The sequence below is a fragment of the Rhipicephalus sanguineus genome, chromosome 3 (assembly GCF_013339695.2).
Source record: "Rhipicephalus sanguineus isolate Rsan-2018 chromosome 3, BIME_Rsan_1.4, whole genome shotgun sequence".
Lineage (NCBI taxonomy): Eukaryota > Metazoa > Arthropoda > Arachnida > Ixodida > Ixodidae > Rhipicephalus > Rhipicephalus sanguineus.
In genome coordinates this window covers 162,834,897-162,850,795 of record NC_051178.1, presented here as the reverse complement: position 1 = coordinate 162,850,795, position 15,899 = coordinate 162,834,897, and the positions used below count along the sequence as shown (strand labels likewise).

At 45.9% G+C, this 15,899-nt stretch overlaps 1 protein-coding gene across 1 annotated transcript in view; it reads left to right on the top strand.

Moving 5' to 3' along the window:
• The window catches only part of LOC119387613 (retinal-specific phospholipid-transporting ATPase ABCA4), a 170,278-nt gene that overhangs the window by 76,559 nt on the left and 77,820 nt on the right, over positions 1 to 15,899 (top strand). The window contains exons 2-3 of the mRNA XM_049414207.1: positions 6,724 to 6,853; positions 14,789 to 14,882. Of these exons, the coding sequence (XP_049270164.1) occupies positions 6,788 to 6,853; positions 14,789 to 14,882 (160 nt within the window). The 5' untranslated portion in view covers positions 6,724 to 6,787. The remainder of the gene's footprint in view (positions 1 to 6,723; positions 6,854 to 14,788; positions 14,883 to 15,899) is intronic.

Here is a 15,899-nt window from a genome sequence, read left to right as displayed (position 1 = left end):
TTGCGTGATATACACCAAAATTGGTGTTACGCGACACGACTGTATGACGAACGTGAGACGTGGTAACATAAAAATCATGACACGCAAGTCATGTACGGCCTCATTTACATGCCACGCTCATGATGCGCTAGCGGCAGTTTCAGTAGATTGATATACACCAAAATTGGTATTGCGCGATGTGACTGTATGAAGAACATGAATAACAGGTGGTAACATGAAAACTATGACATGCATGCCATGTATGTCATGACTTACATGCCACGCTCATGGTGCATTCGCGGTTGTTTCGATAGCTTGATATACACCAAAACTGGTATTGCGCGATGTGACTGTATGATGAACATTAGTGACAGGTGGTAACATGAAAAACCATAATATTCCTGTCATGTATGGCATGATTTACATGCTCTACTCATGGTGCACTCGCGGCCATTTTGCTCCTTTGATATACACCAAAATTGGTATTGCGCGATGTGACTGTATGAAGAACATAAATGAGAGGTCTTAACATGCGAATCATGTTATGCATGTCATGTACGGTATGATTTACATGCCACTGTCGTGGTGTGCTTCCGGCCGTTTTGTTAAGGTGATATATACCAAAATTGGTATGGCATGACACGAGTGCGTGATGAACATAAACGGCAGGTCATGCATTTACATACCAGAATATGCGTTTCATTGGCATGGTGTACACTAGATTGTGCATGCATGTGTGCATGGCAAACATGCGATATATGGTGGACTAGATGCCATGGCATGAATGATTTCATTTGGCTCAAGGACTTGCTGGCTGCTTCGCATTACATCGATTCCCACAGTGCGTGGGATCTGCCGAATTTTTTTTTTTTTTTTTGCGTTTCAGCTTCGCAGTGTCTCACGATCTGGCCCATAGACTGTGGACCGAATCCGCTCAACATTTTGGTCGGGAGCCCTGTTTTTTTTTTTTTTGGCCCAGTTTCGTCAACGCTCGAACCGCTCTCACTATATATCGCAGCCAATTTTTGCAAATTCCCAAAGTGTACAAAAGTTATTCCTGGATAGTGAAACTCATGTTCGCCGTTGGCAGTTCCTTTCATGGAGTGGGGGGTTGAGGGTCGGGATTATATTTACTCGTCGTCAATAAGAACTTTTGGTGTTCATCGGGAAATCGTAAAATCTTGGAAAAATTTCTACTGCTTTCAATGCCAATCCCTCCATAATATATTTTTCAGTGGTCGTCTTGAGTGTAGCATAAGAAAACCGGAGTAAGGTGCTTTATACGTACTGAAATAGACGGCGAAGTACTCTGCATTGTCCAAGCAAGATTTTTTTTTTTTTAGAAGGAGAGCGTAGTGGTGTAAGACCATTCGTACACGAAGTAACCTAGTTCAGTGACCAAGCGACGTCTAAAACGCGGCGCACAGGGCTACAGCAATAACATCCGGTCTTATCACTTGAACTCACTTAGCTGTCAAGTTTTGACGTCACACCAAGGGCGTTACTGAGTTTGCCGTAGATCGTGACGTACAGAAAGCAACACGAAAGGAACTGCCCTGAGGACGGCGTCCTCGCTACTGAATAAATGCAGTGATATCAGACGGTGCGGCTGTGCGCTAAAACTTTTATTCCCTTCGGCGGTTGCGTATAATGTATGTGCGTACAACACTGAGGAGCGCGCAAAACCTTCACCCCGGTTATGCAAATTCCACCTCCTCCTGTCACGGCCGTATATATGTAAACGTTCCACATGCATGTTTGTGTACACTTAAAATATCTCAACGCTTGACTTGTGCTACAGAAACAACAAGGCTTGTGGACTTGTCCAACGTGCTGCTTATACTTTAAGGGCTTTGACCGATGCAGAATGCACTGGCTGCATGACCTATCAAAATGATGTACTGACTACTGAAGGGCTTGCTTGCGCATGTCATATGTCCTGCTGGGCTAAAACAACACGAGTCCTAACAACATGTTTGTTATGCGAACTTGGGAAATGTTGGCAAAAAGCCTCTTTTCCTCAAGTGTGACCTCGTTGAGTCTCAAAGGTGCCAGCTGTGGGTTTCCTCATTTGCAATGCAATCGATATATACGCGTATGAATGAATCGAATATCGATTTTGTGTTATTTTTCTTAGAGCCTTTCATCCTCCTGTGACCACGGCACTCCTAGAATCTTGAAGTTAAACGGACAGCAGATATCACTCGGCACTACGAACGTGTGACATGAAAATGCTTTTGATATTTTTCTGGGTTAAAGGGACACTAAAGAGAAAAACGATTTCGCTCGTATTAGTAAATTACTCTTTCACAATGCCAAAATCGCCACGTTTACCACGAGAAGACGCTTGGTAAGCGAGAAGACGCGCAAAAAGAAGATGAAGGTGCGACGCCACCTTGAAGTTTCCGCACCAGTCGCCGTGACGTCATAGATTTTGACGGCGTCTACTAGGGCCGGAGACTTAAAATATCAAGCTTCACGAAATTTCGATGAGTCAATGTGGCCAAAAATTTCAAAAAAAAAAAAAGAAAAGCTTTGAAGCCCGTGACCTCACGCGCGGAGATTTAAGCGCGAAATTTAAGAACTAAATTTTGACCTAGATTTTCTCCTCTGTTAGTAAACCTATGGTGATGAAATTAACGACATTAGAGTTCTCAGGATATAATTTATCAATCTAAACCGTTTTAATGTTTCACTTTAGTGTCCCTTAATGCTCGCAGTACCGTCTGCCTTTTGGTGCTAGCGAAATACTGCCACCGTATATACGTACCTTCTTGTGGCCTTCTTGTGGCCTTCTTGTGGCCGTCACAATGAAGTGGTACGGCTTCGTCCAAATAATAAAACCGAAATGAAGTTCTTTTTTAGGGAGTCTGACCGACAGAACGCAATTTCAAACCGAAGTTTGTAGCAGGGCGAGGAAAGCAGGATATTTGTTTTGTTTTACTGTAGCTGAGAAGCAAACATGCATTACCCCAATCCACGAGGCTGAAAACGCATTGAAATTGCTACAATGTGCGTGTACGATCCTTCTTTGTCTTTGATTAACAGAAAAAGGATGGCTTAAGTGGGAGGAAATAGTAATGAATGCGTATACACTAAAGCTGCACTTTGAGGTGGATCGAAGTTGAGTTGATCTGCGTTTCCACGCACCTAGCGACAAGTGCCCGAAACACCATGGGAGACATGAACTCGAGGATCCGTCGCAAAACCACTAGTCGAGCTATACCGCATGCGTGCACGCGTATGACACTGTGGTTATGAACTGCAGGTATGGACCTTATGCGAAATCAGCTGCCATCTAGCGGCCGTTGTGTGCATTTCCGCCATGTTGAAGGCTAAGCGCGCTTCACATGTGCACGCACGAAGCGTACGTATCCACGTGTGGCGGCTGATAGGAACGGCAGTGCCGACATATTTTCGTGTGCCGTGTTGCTCAGATTGAGGAAATTGGGATGCTGAAAAAATGTTTACAGGAAACTAGCGTCCATGTTGTTAGATTTCCTCGCGGCCGACAAGAAGCAGCAGATCGTTCCGTTTCTCCGGCTACTGCTTACGACTAACGTCGTGTTTACGTTCGCCGTTCTTAATATATGCGGTATTTGACAGTATCGGTTTTCATCAGAGAACACTCTTTCGTGCCACGACGAAACGAGACAGTTTCCGTCCCGCGTGTGCTGGCAGGCACAGACAAACCGGCTTCATGCACGAGCTTTAAAGCTGCATCGCGGCTACTCACGCATGCCTGCACTTCTGTTGACGTCATTGTGCCCCTATTGATTAGTCATTATGTGGATGTCATCACGCACGATCATGCCCCAAAGCATGCCCCGATTGATTACTATCGAAGCAGATACAAGCAAGAAGTTATAGCAGTGACAGCAGTGCGATTCGGACACAAGCCTCCAACATGGCGCCGAATTGGTAGCTTCGTCAAGCCTCCGACAGATGACAGCAATTTTCCATAAAGTCTATATAGCCACAGGTGCATAAATATATACCCCAGGTACATAACCACTGGTATTGCCTTACGTCTTTTGGCGACAGTATATTCATTACTCATAGACTGCGTCTTAATATCGGCTGATCTTGGTGATATTGCAGCCGGAACTTGGCTACAGGCCACTGACGAAGCATGAATACGGAAAGGATTGGAATAGAATGGTTACGATGCTCCGCCCAAACTTTTTTTTTATTTGTGAACTCCTGCAACACTGCACAATGCAGGGCAGTGATCAGCAGCTGTAGAGTCAAAAGAAAAAAACTTTGCAGACATAACTGAAAGGACGGTGAAGCATGAAATTTTAATTGCGGGCATATATATACATTGTTCTATATTTGAGTTCTTTACCGACAGCCGGAACTGTTCAGTGTGGTTGAAGCGAAGCTCGTGACAAGTGTTGTCCACACGTGCATGACCTAGCTCAAGGTCACCTGGGTTTCCTACTTTAGGAATGCGAGCGCTGCGACTGAAGCGAAGTTTGTGTGAAAATGATGGATGAACATTTATGCTAAATGTTCATTTCAAAACGATAAATGTGCTGAGGTCCGGTAACGCGAGCGGTGTTCACCGGAGGCGGCGGAGTGCGGTTGTGCTAATGAGGGATGCACATTTTGAATGACACACATACGTTACAGCTTGTGTCCGTTTATGTTTGTACTGCATGCGTGGCTGTGGGTTTGCTGTTGTCGAAAGTATAGCCCTGCAAAAATACGAGCATTTCGCTGGCGTTTTTGTCTCATACATGGGCTTTATCACCAATATGGCGCCCCTGCGTTGTCGTGTGAGATGTATAGCATGCTATGCGTGCAACGACGAATGGCAAGCTTTGCTTACAGTTTACAAAAGCACGGCGTGAATGCCGACAGAGCTGAGCAGTAGTTCTTGCCCCGAGACGAAGAAAAGAGAGGTGGAAATATATTTTTTTAATAAAGCAGACGATTTGCTTATCGTCCTCAGAGGATAACGTCCAGGCCTCGCCCTGTCCACTGTTCGTGTGTTCGGTCGTGTAAGAAGTGATACGCCACCGTCCGCCCACTCCAATACCATATATGGTAGCGTCCGCCCCATACTCCCATGCCGCACCAGCGCCCACTCCTATACCCACCCACTCGCATACCATAGCGTCGCATCCTGTAATAAACTCAGGCTACTTTCGACAGCTGCAGTCAAACTTTCGAGGCACAACACAGGATACACGTGTAGCATTTGATGTAAAGAAAGGCCACCGCCAGATATAGCTTCATGTTCGCGCGTGGCGGTCGCGTTGGAACACGGGAATATCCTGGAACGAAGACTGTTTTGGAGCGTAAGCGCAAGCAACGAAGCTGCTCATGCAGATCGACGACGCCGGAAAGCTCTCCTGAATATCTCAAAGGCTGCATTCTCGATTCATTATTTCAGTCACCCAGTCCGCGTCAGGCCCTATCAATACCCTTACAGAAACAGCACGGAGGCGCAAAATGATGCGGCAAACGTAAATTAAAGTGTCAAGCAGCGTCGCGTAAACAGAAGCTTAAAGGAACACAATATATGCATCCGGGGATACGTAGTTCTGGGTTCGTAGTGACGCTTCAGTAACCATGCGATGCTTACAGTGTTATTTCAAGGGCGAAAACATAGCAGTGCATAGTTTGGTGTGACTGATGAAAAGAACACTCATGCTTTGCTACCCAACGGCGGACCCGAATTCCATTCTCGTCTTTCTTATTATTTTTTAAGTACTTTACATGTATCACATTACTATTCACCTGTTCTTGGTGCCAAGAAATCCCGCAGGTACTTCTTACAGTATGAACAGAAACGTTAGCTTAAGTTTAGGACACGGAGAAAGGGGCCGGAGGGGGAGAGTGGGAGGAGGCTCTGTTGCCTTCAAGCTTTCTGATTCCATAACGGCACGTTGCCTGAAGAGGCAAAGGGGCGGCGAAGAAGGAAAGCCGGGTAGGTAATACCCGGTTGTATACATTACATTTGGGGAAGGAGAAACAGAAAATTAAAAGCTAGACGAATGGTAATATTTATCTTCTATAATAAAGAGGCATCCATTGTAAACACACCCGCAGAGTAAAGTATACGCGCGCGCACTCACAGGCGTTCAAACATTCCATATTCTAGCCGACCTCAAGCAGCTCAACAGGGCTCCTATGCATACAAGAATGCATGAATCAATGTTTCCTGGGATCCTGTTTCTGCGAGGGAGTCGCGTGTACGTTTTCAGCCTTGAAAACACTCACGACTCAATAAACCTGAGCACGGTGAATACTTGAACGTTGGGACTAGCCCACGTGCCGCGGCAAATGTACAAGCAACCCCTGAGATTCCGAACTCTACACTTCAGCACAGGGAGACCTTCCTGATCAGCTCGAATCAGAAGGATCACCGACCGCTGACACAAACAGGTCTGAAGCACAACGAAGGCCGCAGGAGTACTGGCATTAAGGCCCCTCTTGGTGCAGGTCGAAGACATCCGCCATTCCTCGATTCAATAAATATCATCTTTTTTTGTCTTCCTGCCAGTCCATACTTGAGGAAATATCCACAAAACTCTTTCTTGCCGACAACCGTGGCAATAATAAGAAGCTTCCTGTTGAACTGTCCGCGCGTACTTACTATAGCAACGCTATTTTTGTGTTATTTTCACTGAATATTATGCAGACCCGTTTGCCTTCTTTGAGCGTTTGTCTCGCTTATGTTCACCCATACCGTGCAGCCAGTTTGCTAAGCGTGAGCATTCTTCTCCACCGCAGGTTCTTTCCCGGTTCGAGCGCCGCCAGCCAAGACGGCGCTGACTCCTGCAACGCCCCACATGCCATGGGAGCTTGTTCACAGCTCAAGCTAGTGCTATGGAAGAACATAGTGCTCCGGCTACGGCAACCGGTGAGTACAGTAGAAATACGAATAGATAGCAATACAGATAGCAAGGACCCCCTGCTATACGGCATCTAACTAATAATAATATTTGGGGTTTTACGTCCCAAAACCACGATATGAGAGACGCCGTAGTGGAGGTCTCCGGAAATTTCGACCATCTGGTGTTCTTTAACGTGCACTGACATCGCACAGTACACGCGCCTCTAGCATTGCGCCTCCATCGAAATGCCACCGCCGCGGCCGGGATCGAACCCGCGACTTTCAGGTCAGCAGCCGAGATAGCATCTAACTGTATATGAGCTTTTCATTTGCGCTTTCAAGCACACGTTTACGCTTTTCGCACTTCCGCAGTTTGTCGAAGCACGGAACAGCACATAAGCGTTCGTGACTCTCTTTGTTGCTGTTTTGAGACGAGGTCTTGGTTGTTGTGAAGAACTGTTATTACACGTTGTCGCACGAACCTATTGCCGCTGCGATATGGGAGTCAAACTTGCTGCTATAGATGTCACAGAGCAGACACAGCCACGTAAGACTCGTGCATAAGAAGCATCAACAAAATCGCTCAACAGAACCAGTTGGCGCCCAAGTGAGTCCCGGATACTTTGCTTTAAACGGAAACTGAGGCCTCGACTCGGTCAACCGGTACACGAGAGTGCACACGACACCCGCACGTCTAGAAAGCCGTAGCGAAAGCTGTCCTTCGGTCGTCCGAGCGTCCGACCACGCTAGTACTCCCCGTGTCATCAACAACCGCGTTCCCGCACTCAAAGCACCCAGCCTGCCTGTCCCGGTTGCAAAGGAGACAAAGGACCACCGTCCTTTGTGGCAGTGCTTCGACTGAGCCGCTTCTGAATGCGTGCGGGGTGGCACGGAGGGACGTGACCGAAGAGGAAACGCGCGCGGTCCTCAGTGATCTCTGCATAAGATGGCGCAGTGGTGCCCGTACGGCGAAAGAGTAATCAGGCAGTGTCTGAAGCGAAAAGGGGATAAATGGCGGTACGCAGAACTTCTTCGATCTTCAAGAGGATAGGCGGATGGAGGAAGTCGTTCGAAGTGACAAAAGGGTCGACGAGCTTCGGCGAGTGGGGAGGCAAAAGAAATGCGCGGAGACAGCGAGAGACGATTCTTGAGCCTTATTATGTGAGCTGGAGAGACTTGGTGACTGAGACAACGTTCGTCTCAGTCATACCCTTCCGTTCTTTGTCCGCTGTCGCGCTGTGCCCATTGTCGCAGAGGAGCAACTGACCCACTCCCAGTCCTTGACATCAGAAAAAAAAAAGAACAAAAAAACTGACCCGGTTGTATGGGTGGTGCCTTCCACATCGACAGATAATACCTAACGTTCACAAAACGCGAGATAAGAGCGATTTTTTTTTTTTTTGCGATGTATGATCTAGAATAGTTCCCGGGTCATGCCCTCAAATGACAGTTCGTAAAAGACGTTAGGATTATTTAGTCTGTCGTGGCTAGTCATTTGTAATGAGTCTGCTTGTAGTGCTTGCAATAAATGATCTCTACACCAAAAAGTAAAACGACCGTTCTCAGTTTGTGTTCTTATACCCGGCCCCAGTTTTTACGTAACGAATGTTTAGATGGTGCACAGGGAGCAGTAACTAGTAGTTTAGAAGCGGTAATAACATTGTTTTTAATAATAATTGTTGGGGTTTAACGTTGCAAAATCACGATTTGATTATGAGAGACGCCTTAGTGAAGGACTCCGGAAATTTCGACCACCTGAGGTTCTTTGGCGTGCACCTAAATCTAAGTACACGGGCCTCAAGCATCTTCGCCTCCATCGAAAAAGTGTGCGTGTGTGTTGTGCGCGCGCGCGGGTGTGTGTGTGTGTGTGTGTGTGTGTGTGTGTGTGTGTGTGTGTGTGTGTGTGTGTGTGTGTGTGTGTGTGTGTGCGTGCGTGCGTGCGTGCGTGCGTGCGTGCGTGCGTGCGTGCGTGCGTGCGCGCGTTCGTGCGACAAACGCGCTTCGAAAGGAAAGAGACACTACAACAGCACAACGTAAGTGCGCACGCAGAGCACCACTATTTCCTCAGCTTCATTCATGAGCCCGGTCTTCGACCTCATTTTTTTCCCCTCTGCATTTCTTTTTCTCTTCTGATTCACGTGGTAGACCAGTGTAGGAAAACAAAAATGATGTATTTGGCATAAGTACCTGTCCGGTCTAGACGAGCCAACTTTAGCCCAAGTGGTATAATTCAAGTACCTTCCTAATGAATACAGATGGCGTACAAGCGCTTAGCGAAAAAAAAAACAACCTCATTGTCAATTGCGATCACGGAAAGGAAGGCACTACGCGGCACCTCAGGTGTGGCTCCGTGTCGCCCGTACTTGATGATGCAGTCTGGAGACAATGCGTACGCGAGAGTAAAAGAAAAATAAAAGCGAGATGAAACTACAGACATTAGGTCTCTCGCTTTATCGATCATATCTTCAATTACTGTCTTGAACACTTAACCTCGACGCCGCTCTTGCCATTTCTTTTTAGAAATATAGAAAAGTGAGTGAACATAAAAACATCGAGTGATTGACCTCGTACGATGCTATAGCCTTTTCTTTTATTTGTGAAACTAGCGCATTAAGAATTGCAACCGTATGTACTATATGTTTTATAATGCGCGACATTACAACGCCAGGACATCAAAACGGGCTTATGAGGGAGCCACTATGGAGGTAATCTCGCTCGGCGCGTCGAGAATGCCGAGCACCGATGAGCTAATAGAATCTACCTATACCCTTGCTAAATCGTTAAATGGTAACAGACGTGTCAAGAACATTCATGAATATACAACAACGGTGCGCCAAAAATGCGGCAGCCCCTCGCACACATATTCTTCAGGTCAAAGGACTAGTATACCAATCTCTAGGCGTCACACAATCGCAACGCTTGTGCAGTCAGTGTCTGATAACGGTCATTACAAGCACTTTTAGAAGGTGTAACAAGAATTCTCACCATCCCGCTGTGGTCCCACCTCCTTGCCAGCCCTAAAAAGAAATAATAAGAGCAGCAACGATAGGGGGGTCAGAAATTGGACACCCGTAATTTAGTGCAAAGACAGCGGAAAAGTAAGAACAATCTAAATGTGACCTTAGCGCTCAAAAACCATTCACCAACGACCGTAGCTGGCTTGAAGAACACACTGAGCATGCGTAAAGGCATATGCTTGTCGCGGCGAGTGGTTCACGAGATGTGGTGGTCTGGTGCCCGCCGCGGATTGCGTCCATTTCTAATAAAGCAAAAAAATGAGTGCGATTTCATGAAGCGCCTTGAGCAGGCCTACAAGCAGGCCGATAACGCCGTATTTCTTTGCTATCACTGTCATCTCTGGTTATACATAGCTCCTGAATTAGCGAATTGGAATCATCCTTGGATAAACTCTCAAATAGCAATAGCATTATAATCTATCTATCTATCTATCTATCTATCTATCTATCTATCTATCTATCTATCTATCTATCTATCTATCTATCTATCTATCTATCTATCTATCTATCTATCTATCTATCTATCTATCGTAGGCGTCAACACGAATGAAAAAAATCATCATCGCAGGATGACGTCACATTGACGTCACAAATCGCCAAAATTTGTGCCGTCATCATGTCGTCACTATGACGACACATACCCTAACGAAAGGTTGCAAAAAGCTTGCAATGCCTCCGATCATGGAGGCAGTGCAAAACTACGTTAGGTGCAGACAGCTTTCGCAAGGGGGCGGGGGAGGATGAGTACTTCGACTGAGAACGAAAAAAATTTTTTCACAATTCGGATTTATCCGATAAAGTCCGATTTTAACGGCCAATATGACCCTGTTCCGTTCTTTACCGTATGGGCATGTTCTAAGGGGTCATTGATACATAGGCTGATTTGGCCGATATAAACTTTACTTCACGTCATCAGTATCGCGTAGACTACACCCATCGCACATTTAACAAAGGGTTTGTCGTGCACGGAGCGATCGAGTGACGTCATCGTATGTGAGGCCCCCGACAGCGCGAGACGTATTGATATACGGTCCCCTGGCGGCATTGGGGCGCGCCAGACGACATCGAATATACGGAGCTCGTAAAGTGCTTGCGTCTTTTACGACAAGCTTTAAGGTTGTAGTACTCACAAACGTAGGTGCTTTGTATTCAATTATTTGTATTTGTGTGTACGTGTTTGCTCATTCGAACCCTCCAGGCAACTAAAATACGCTTCGTCTGTTCTCATGCTTTATTGTTCAGACATCATTTTATTTAAGATTTAGAGTATTGAGAAGAATTCAAAATTAAACTCCGAATTTCGGAGAATTTGGGACTTACGTAGAATAAACTCCGATAAACGGCGAATTTCCGCCAAAAAAATAAACGCCGAAAGACACCCTCCGAATTTTAAGAAAAAGTCACAGTTTCGCCGCAAGGGCGAAGCAATGAATGCGATAGCAAGAAATTAATGCTATACGAAGTGAGGCTCGCCAATGGATACTCTCAGTTTGAACAGCGCTCCTGTTGCAAAGGCGGCCGAAGCAGCGAAGGAAACTAGCGTGCTTCAAGTGTCGAGCTGTGACACTTGATAGTTCGCGCTCATCTTCTGTTTGTTCGTTTAGCGGCATCCCTTCAGCTCGAGTGACTTTCGTACGCTCCGTAACATGAGCGCAGACATCACGGTGAAAGCTTGAAATATTACTCTTCCCCTCACCACGAGAAAACCGCGCGAGCAGACAGCGGAATTGCAAGGTCTCCCTGCGCAAATATAAGAAGAAGCTAGCGAGCTCGCCGACGACTTTTAAATGCGTCCGTCGCGCTCCTAGCGCCATCTCGCTGGTAATGGAGAAACGCTTATTATCGCCTGCCGGTCTCTGAGTCCGTCCAGCGGTAAAGGGTGTGTATTAGGGGTGTGCGAATATCAAATTTTTCGAACACGAATCGAATACGAATATCCACCTTCGAATATCGAATCGAATATCGAATATCAAAGGAAAAATGCCTCCACAGGAACAATATTTTATTTAACATGTAGCTATTTGAAAAAAAAAAAAAAACATTAACAGCCTGACTGGCAACGCAACATACACTGCTATCTCCAGAACACAATGTCCAGGCTAGCACAATGCACACCACAACGCAAGCAAACATCACGGCACAATGAAAGTAATCACTATATGTTATCATGAGGAAATATGAGTTGCTCCACGTGATCAGGTTGCTCCACATGCTCCACATGATTAGCGATACGAACGCAGCAGGGGTGTAGCCAGAAAATTTTTTCGGGGGGGGGGGGGGGGGGTTCAACGATACTTTATGCATGTTCGTGCGTGCGTTTGTATGTGTGCGTGTATATATATGCAGGCAAACTGAAAAATTTCGGGGGGGGGGTTGAACCCCCCAACCCCCCCCCCCCCCCCCTTGGCTACGCCCCTGGAACGCAGCAGAAATGTGGAAGACGAGTTATTTTATGCATGGTAATCGAATCGCGAATTCGAATTTTTTCGAATATTCGAGGTTATTCGAAATTCGCAACTTTTCGAATACACGATTTTCGAATCGAATACGAATATTTCGAACGTATTATTCGACGAATATTCGAAACTTTCGAATATTCGCACACCCCTAGTGTGTATATAACGCTCGCCGTTAGCTACGTGGACGATCTGCGTTTCGTGGCGTAGTGGATAGCGCCACTCGCTGCAAAGTAAGAGGTCCCTGGTTCGATTCCGCGCTTCGGAAGCATTTTTCTGAATTATTTTTCTTTGGGGCTTATATATATATATATATATATATATATATATATATATATACTTATACATATACGGTGCATGACGGCGGCGACGGCAAAATCCAGCCGAGACTGTCCATATAATTGCTATCGCAATAAAAATAAACTCCGAAAACACGGAGACCTGCTTTTTGTAACCAAAGAGGATTGTTGTAAGCGAACGGGGCCAGATTGCACTACCACAATCTACTCTTGAAGGCGAAGCTCAAGCGTTTTCTAACTTTTTTCTATCTTGTAGTTTGCTTAAAGGATATGACGGCAAGTTAATTTCTTTTTTTTTCGAGTACTTTTTATTGGGTAGGTTGCAAGTAAAGCTTTTAGACAGGCAGCCGAACTGCGCGATATAACCATATCGAGCATGGAGGCTTTTCAGGATGACTTAAGTTAAGTCTGCCCTTGTGTATTTGGCTCCAACGACGCAGTCGGCGGTGTTTTGCTGGTTTTGAGAAGTACGCTGCTTTACGTAGCATGTTTGTTGTTGTATAGCCGCTTAGTAGCGTAGAGTGTATCAGTGCGGTCTGCATAAGATTGCGTCTAGCGCTTGTGTAAGTTGCACTGACGCAATTTATAAGTATTTAGTATGGGTGGGTGCGAATATTCGAATCGAATAGCTCCTAATCGAATAACTCGATTCGACTTTCGAATAGGTAGTATTCGAATAATTCGTCAGGACGAATATATAAAACGCGACAAAGGCCAATGGTGCAACTTGGTTAGGGTAGGGTGGCTAAAACTAGCGCTAACGTCACCGTTCGTTAAACTTTCACTGACATCCTGGTTCAAAAGCGACGCATGTAGATCTTAAAGGAGGTTATGTCATTTTCACACGTAGAAAAACACATGAGAAAACTGTCCAATCCTTCACAAATTCGCTCCCGAAACAAAGGCACGGACTTCTAGCGTAGTTCAGTCGCATATGCCGCAAGCGCCGTAAAACGACCTGACTTTCGCCTGCGAAACCCTCGGTGATTGGCTCTGCATGTAAAAATTTGTTCACGCTGAGCAGTCGCCACTGCCGCACCGCACCACTAGTTCAGAAACTCCCATCGTTCCGGCGCGCAGTTAAAACGCTGCTGTGAACGGGCGCCCGAAGACTTTTGGGCCAACGTTACCCGTATCAGATGGGCCATATGTTACGCGACCATAGGGGAAAAGAAAGACTAGCTACCGTACACCCCTCTGTTAGGAGGTTAGGAGTGGCGCTGCTGACCGGAATGGCGGCTCTTCTATCAGCATGCCTGCGCGCCCATAAAATCTGAAACAAAAACCAATGCCTAACAAGCATGTAATGAAGCTGTAAGCACGCCGTAGCGTCCCTGATTTTTCCTTTGTCTTGCCGTAACTGGTGGTGCACATTTCGTGTAATTATACTATTCGATATTCGATTCGATGTTCGATATTTTTGGCAACTATTCGGCACTATTCTATTCGAATTCGATTCGAGATTAAATTTCACTATTCGCACACCCCTAGTATTTAGTTTATAAGCGTCTCTAGCGCTTGCGTGTACCGATTCAATAAACTTTCCTTTGTGGTTGACGCAGTTTATAAGTATTTAGTTTATAAGCGTCTCTAGCGCTTGAGTTTACCGGTTCAATAAACTTTCCTTTGTGGTTGCTCCTGTTATGCCGTAGTGGAGTACGTATTGTTCTAGCGCCACCGTGAGTCACGGCTTGGTGTTCTTCCATGGTCGACTCGTCTACACAGTGCCCTGAATCACCTTTATTAAGGCGAAAGCCTTAGGTGCCTCATCAAACGCGAAAATTGACTGTGAACACTTGTGATGCAAAGAATCATCACGTTATGCCGTCACCATGTGACGTCGCATACCGTGACGTCATATGATCGATATGATGACGTCATCACATGAAATCGTCGCTTGGTCAAAGGTGAGCCGATCACGGAGGCAGTGCAAAGCCAGGTGACGTGCAGAAAGCTTGCAATGGTGATGGAAAACCACGTTAGGTGCAAAAGCTATATATACGTCGACTCAGAAAAAGAAGAAGATGGCTTTCGCCTTCGAGTCGTCTTAGGCGAACGCATAAGGGACCCTGTGAGTTCCTTTTTTTTCTGGACTTGCTTTTGCGATGCTTCATGCGGTACCTCTTGTTAAAGGGGTATACATGAAATGAATGTCATTTACGTATCTAAGACTGCTTTATTTCTGTGCAGGTGATCCTCGCCCTAGAGCTGCTGTGGCCGCTCACCATTTTTCTTCTTGTTTTACTCCTACGGAAGGTCGTTCCTCCAGTTAGCCAAGAAACATGTGAGTTTGTCCGCTATAGCATTACAACACTAGTGACGATGCTATAAGCTCGCAGTTCAAAACTATAGCCATGCCCCTTAACCTATCGATAAGTGGATGCGCTTGAAAGACGAGGACGAAGAAGAGACGGGACACACACTGCGCAATGTCCCGTCTCTTCTTCGTCCTCGTCTTTCAAGCGCTTCCACTTCATCGACATGCAGAACCAACTGGCCCAACTAAGTGCCCTTAACCTAGCTTAACTAGTTTGACCTAGCAGATATGTGTGGCTGACGCAGGCATTATTGCCAGTGCATAATATGGAGTTAGTGAAATATTTTGCGTCTGTACTACTTCTCTCTGTTGCGCTTCCATCAAGCTTACATTACATCGTTACCCATCAAACTGAGTTCCACGTTCATTCTTTTTTTGAAGCTTGAGTCAGCTTCATCAAGCTCATAAGTGACAAGCTACAGAGCTAAACACGTTCAGTTTATCTAATCTCATAGTTATATCTCATGTGAATAGTACAAGATCGACCTGTACGCAGTATAAGTAGATACTGAAAGGAAAGATTAGGAATTACGATCACGCCTGAAGTTACAGTAGCGCAAAAAAAAAAACGAAAAAAAGAAAATGCGCCGTACAAGTTACAAGATACAGCCACGACATCCTAGGTTACATCGGCGCGCCGCTTTCTTCTGTCCTTTCTAGCTTACAGATTTGTTGCATTCACCGCGCGATCCATGGACAGTTACTGTTGTGTACACCAACGATGTACCCGTGGCCCTGAAGGTAACGCACCTGCGTGCTACTTTCGTCAAGGTGCCTCCGTTTCCTGTTACTGCGGAGGATTCTCGCTCGCATACGATGGTTAACCTCGCCTTGCTGCTAGAGAAACCGTACTTAACGAATATATAGTGTACACTGCGCTCGTATGTTGTTCTTGCCTTGTATCCTGATCTGCCGTGCAGCTTGTAAAAAAATGAATCCATACTAACCCGTCCAGCTTTGAACGCTATTAAACTATAGTTCCCT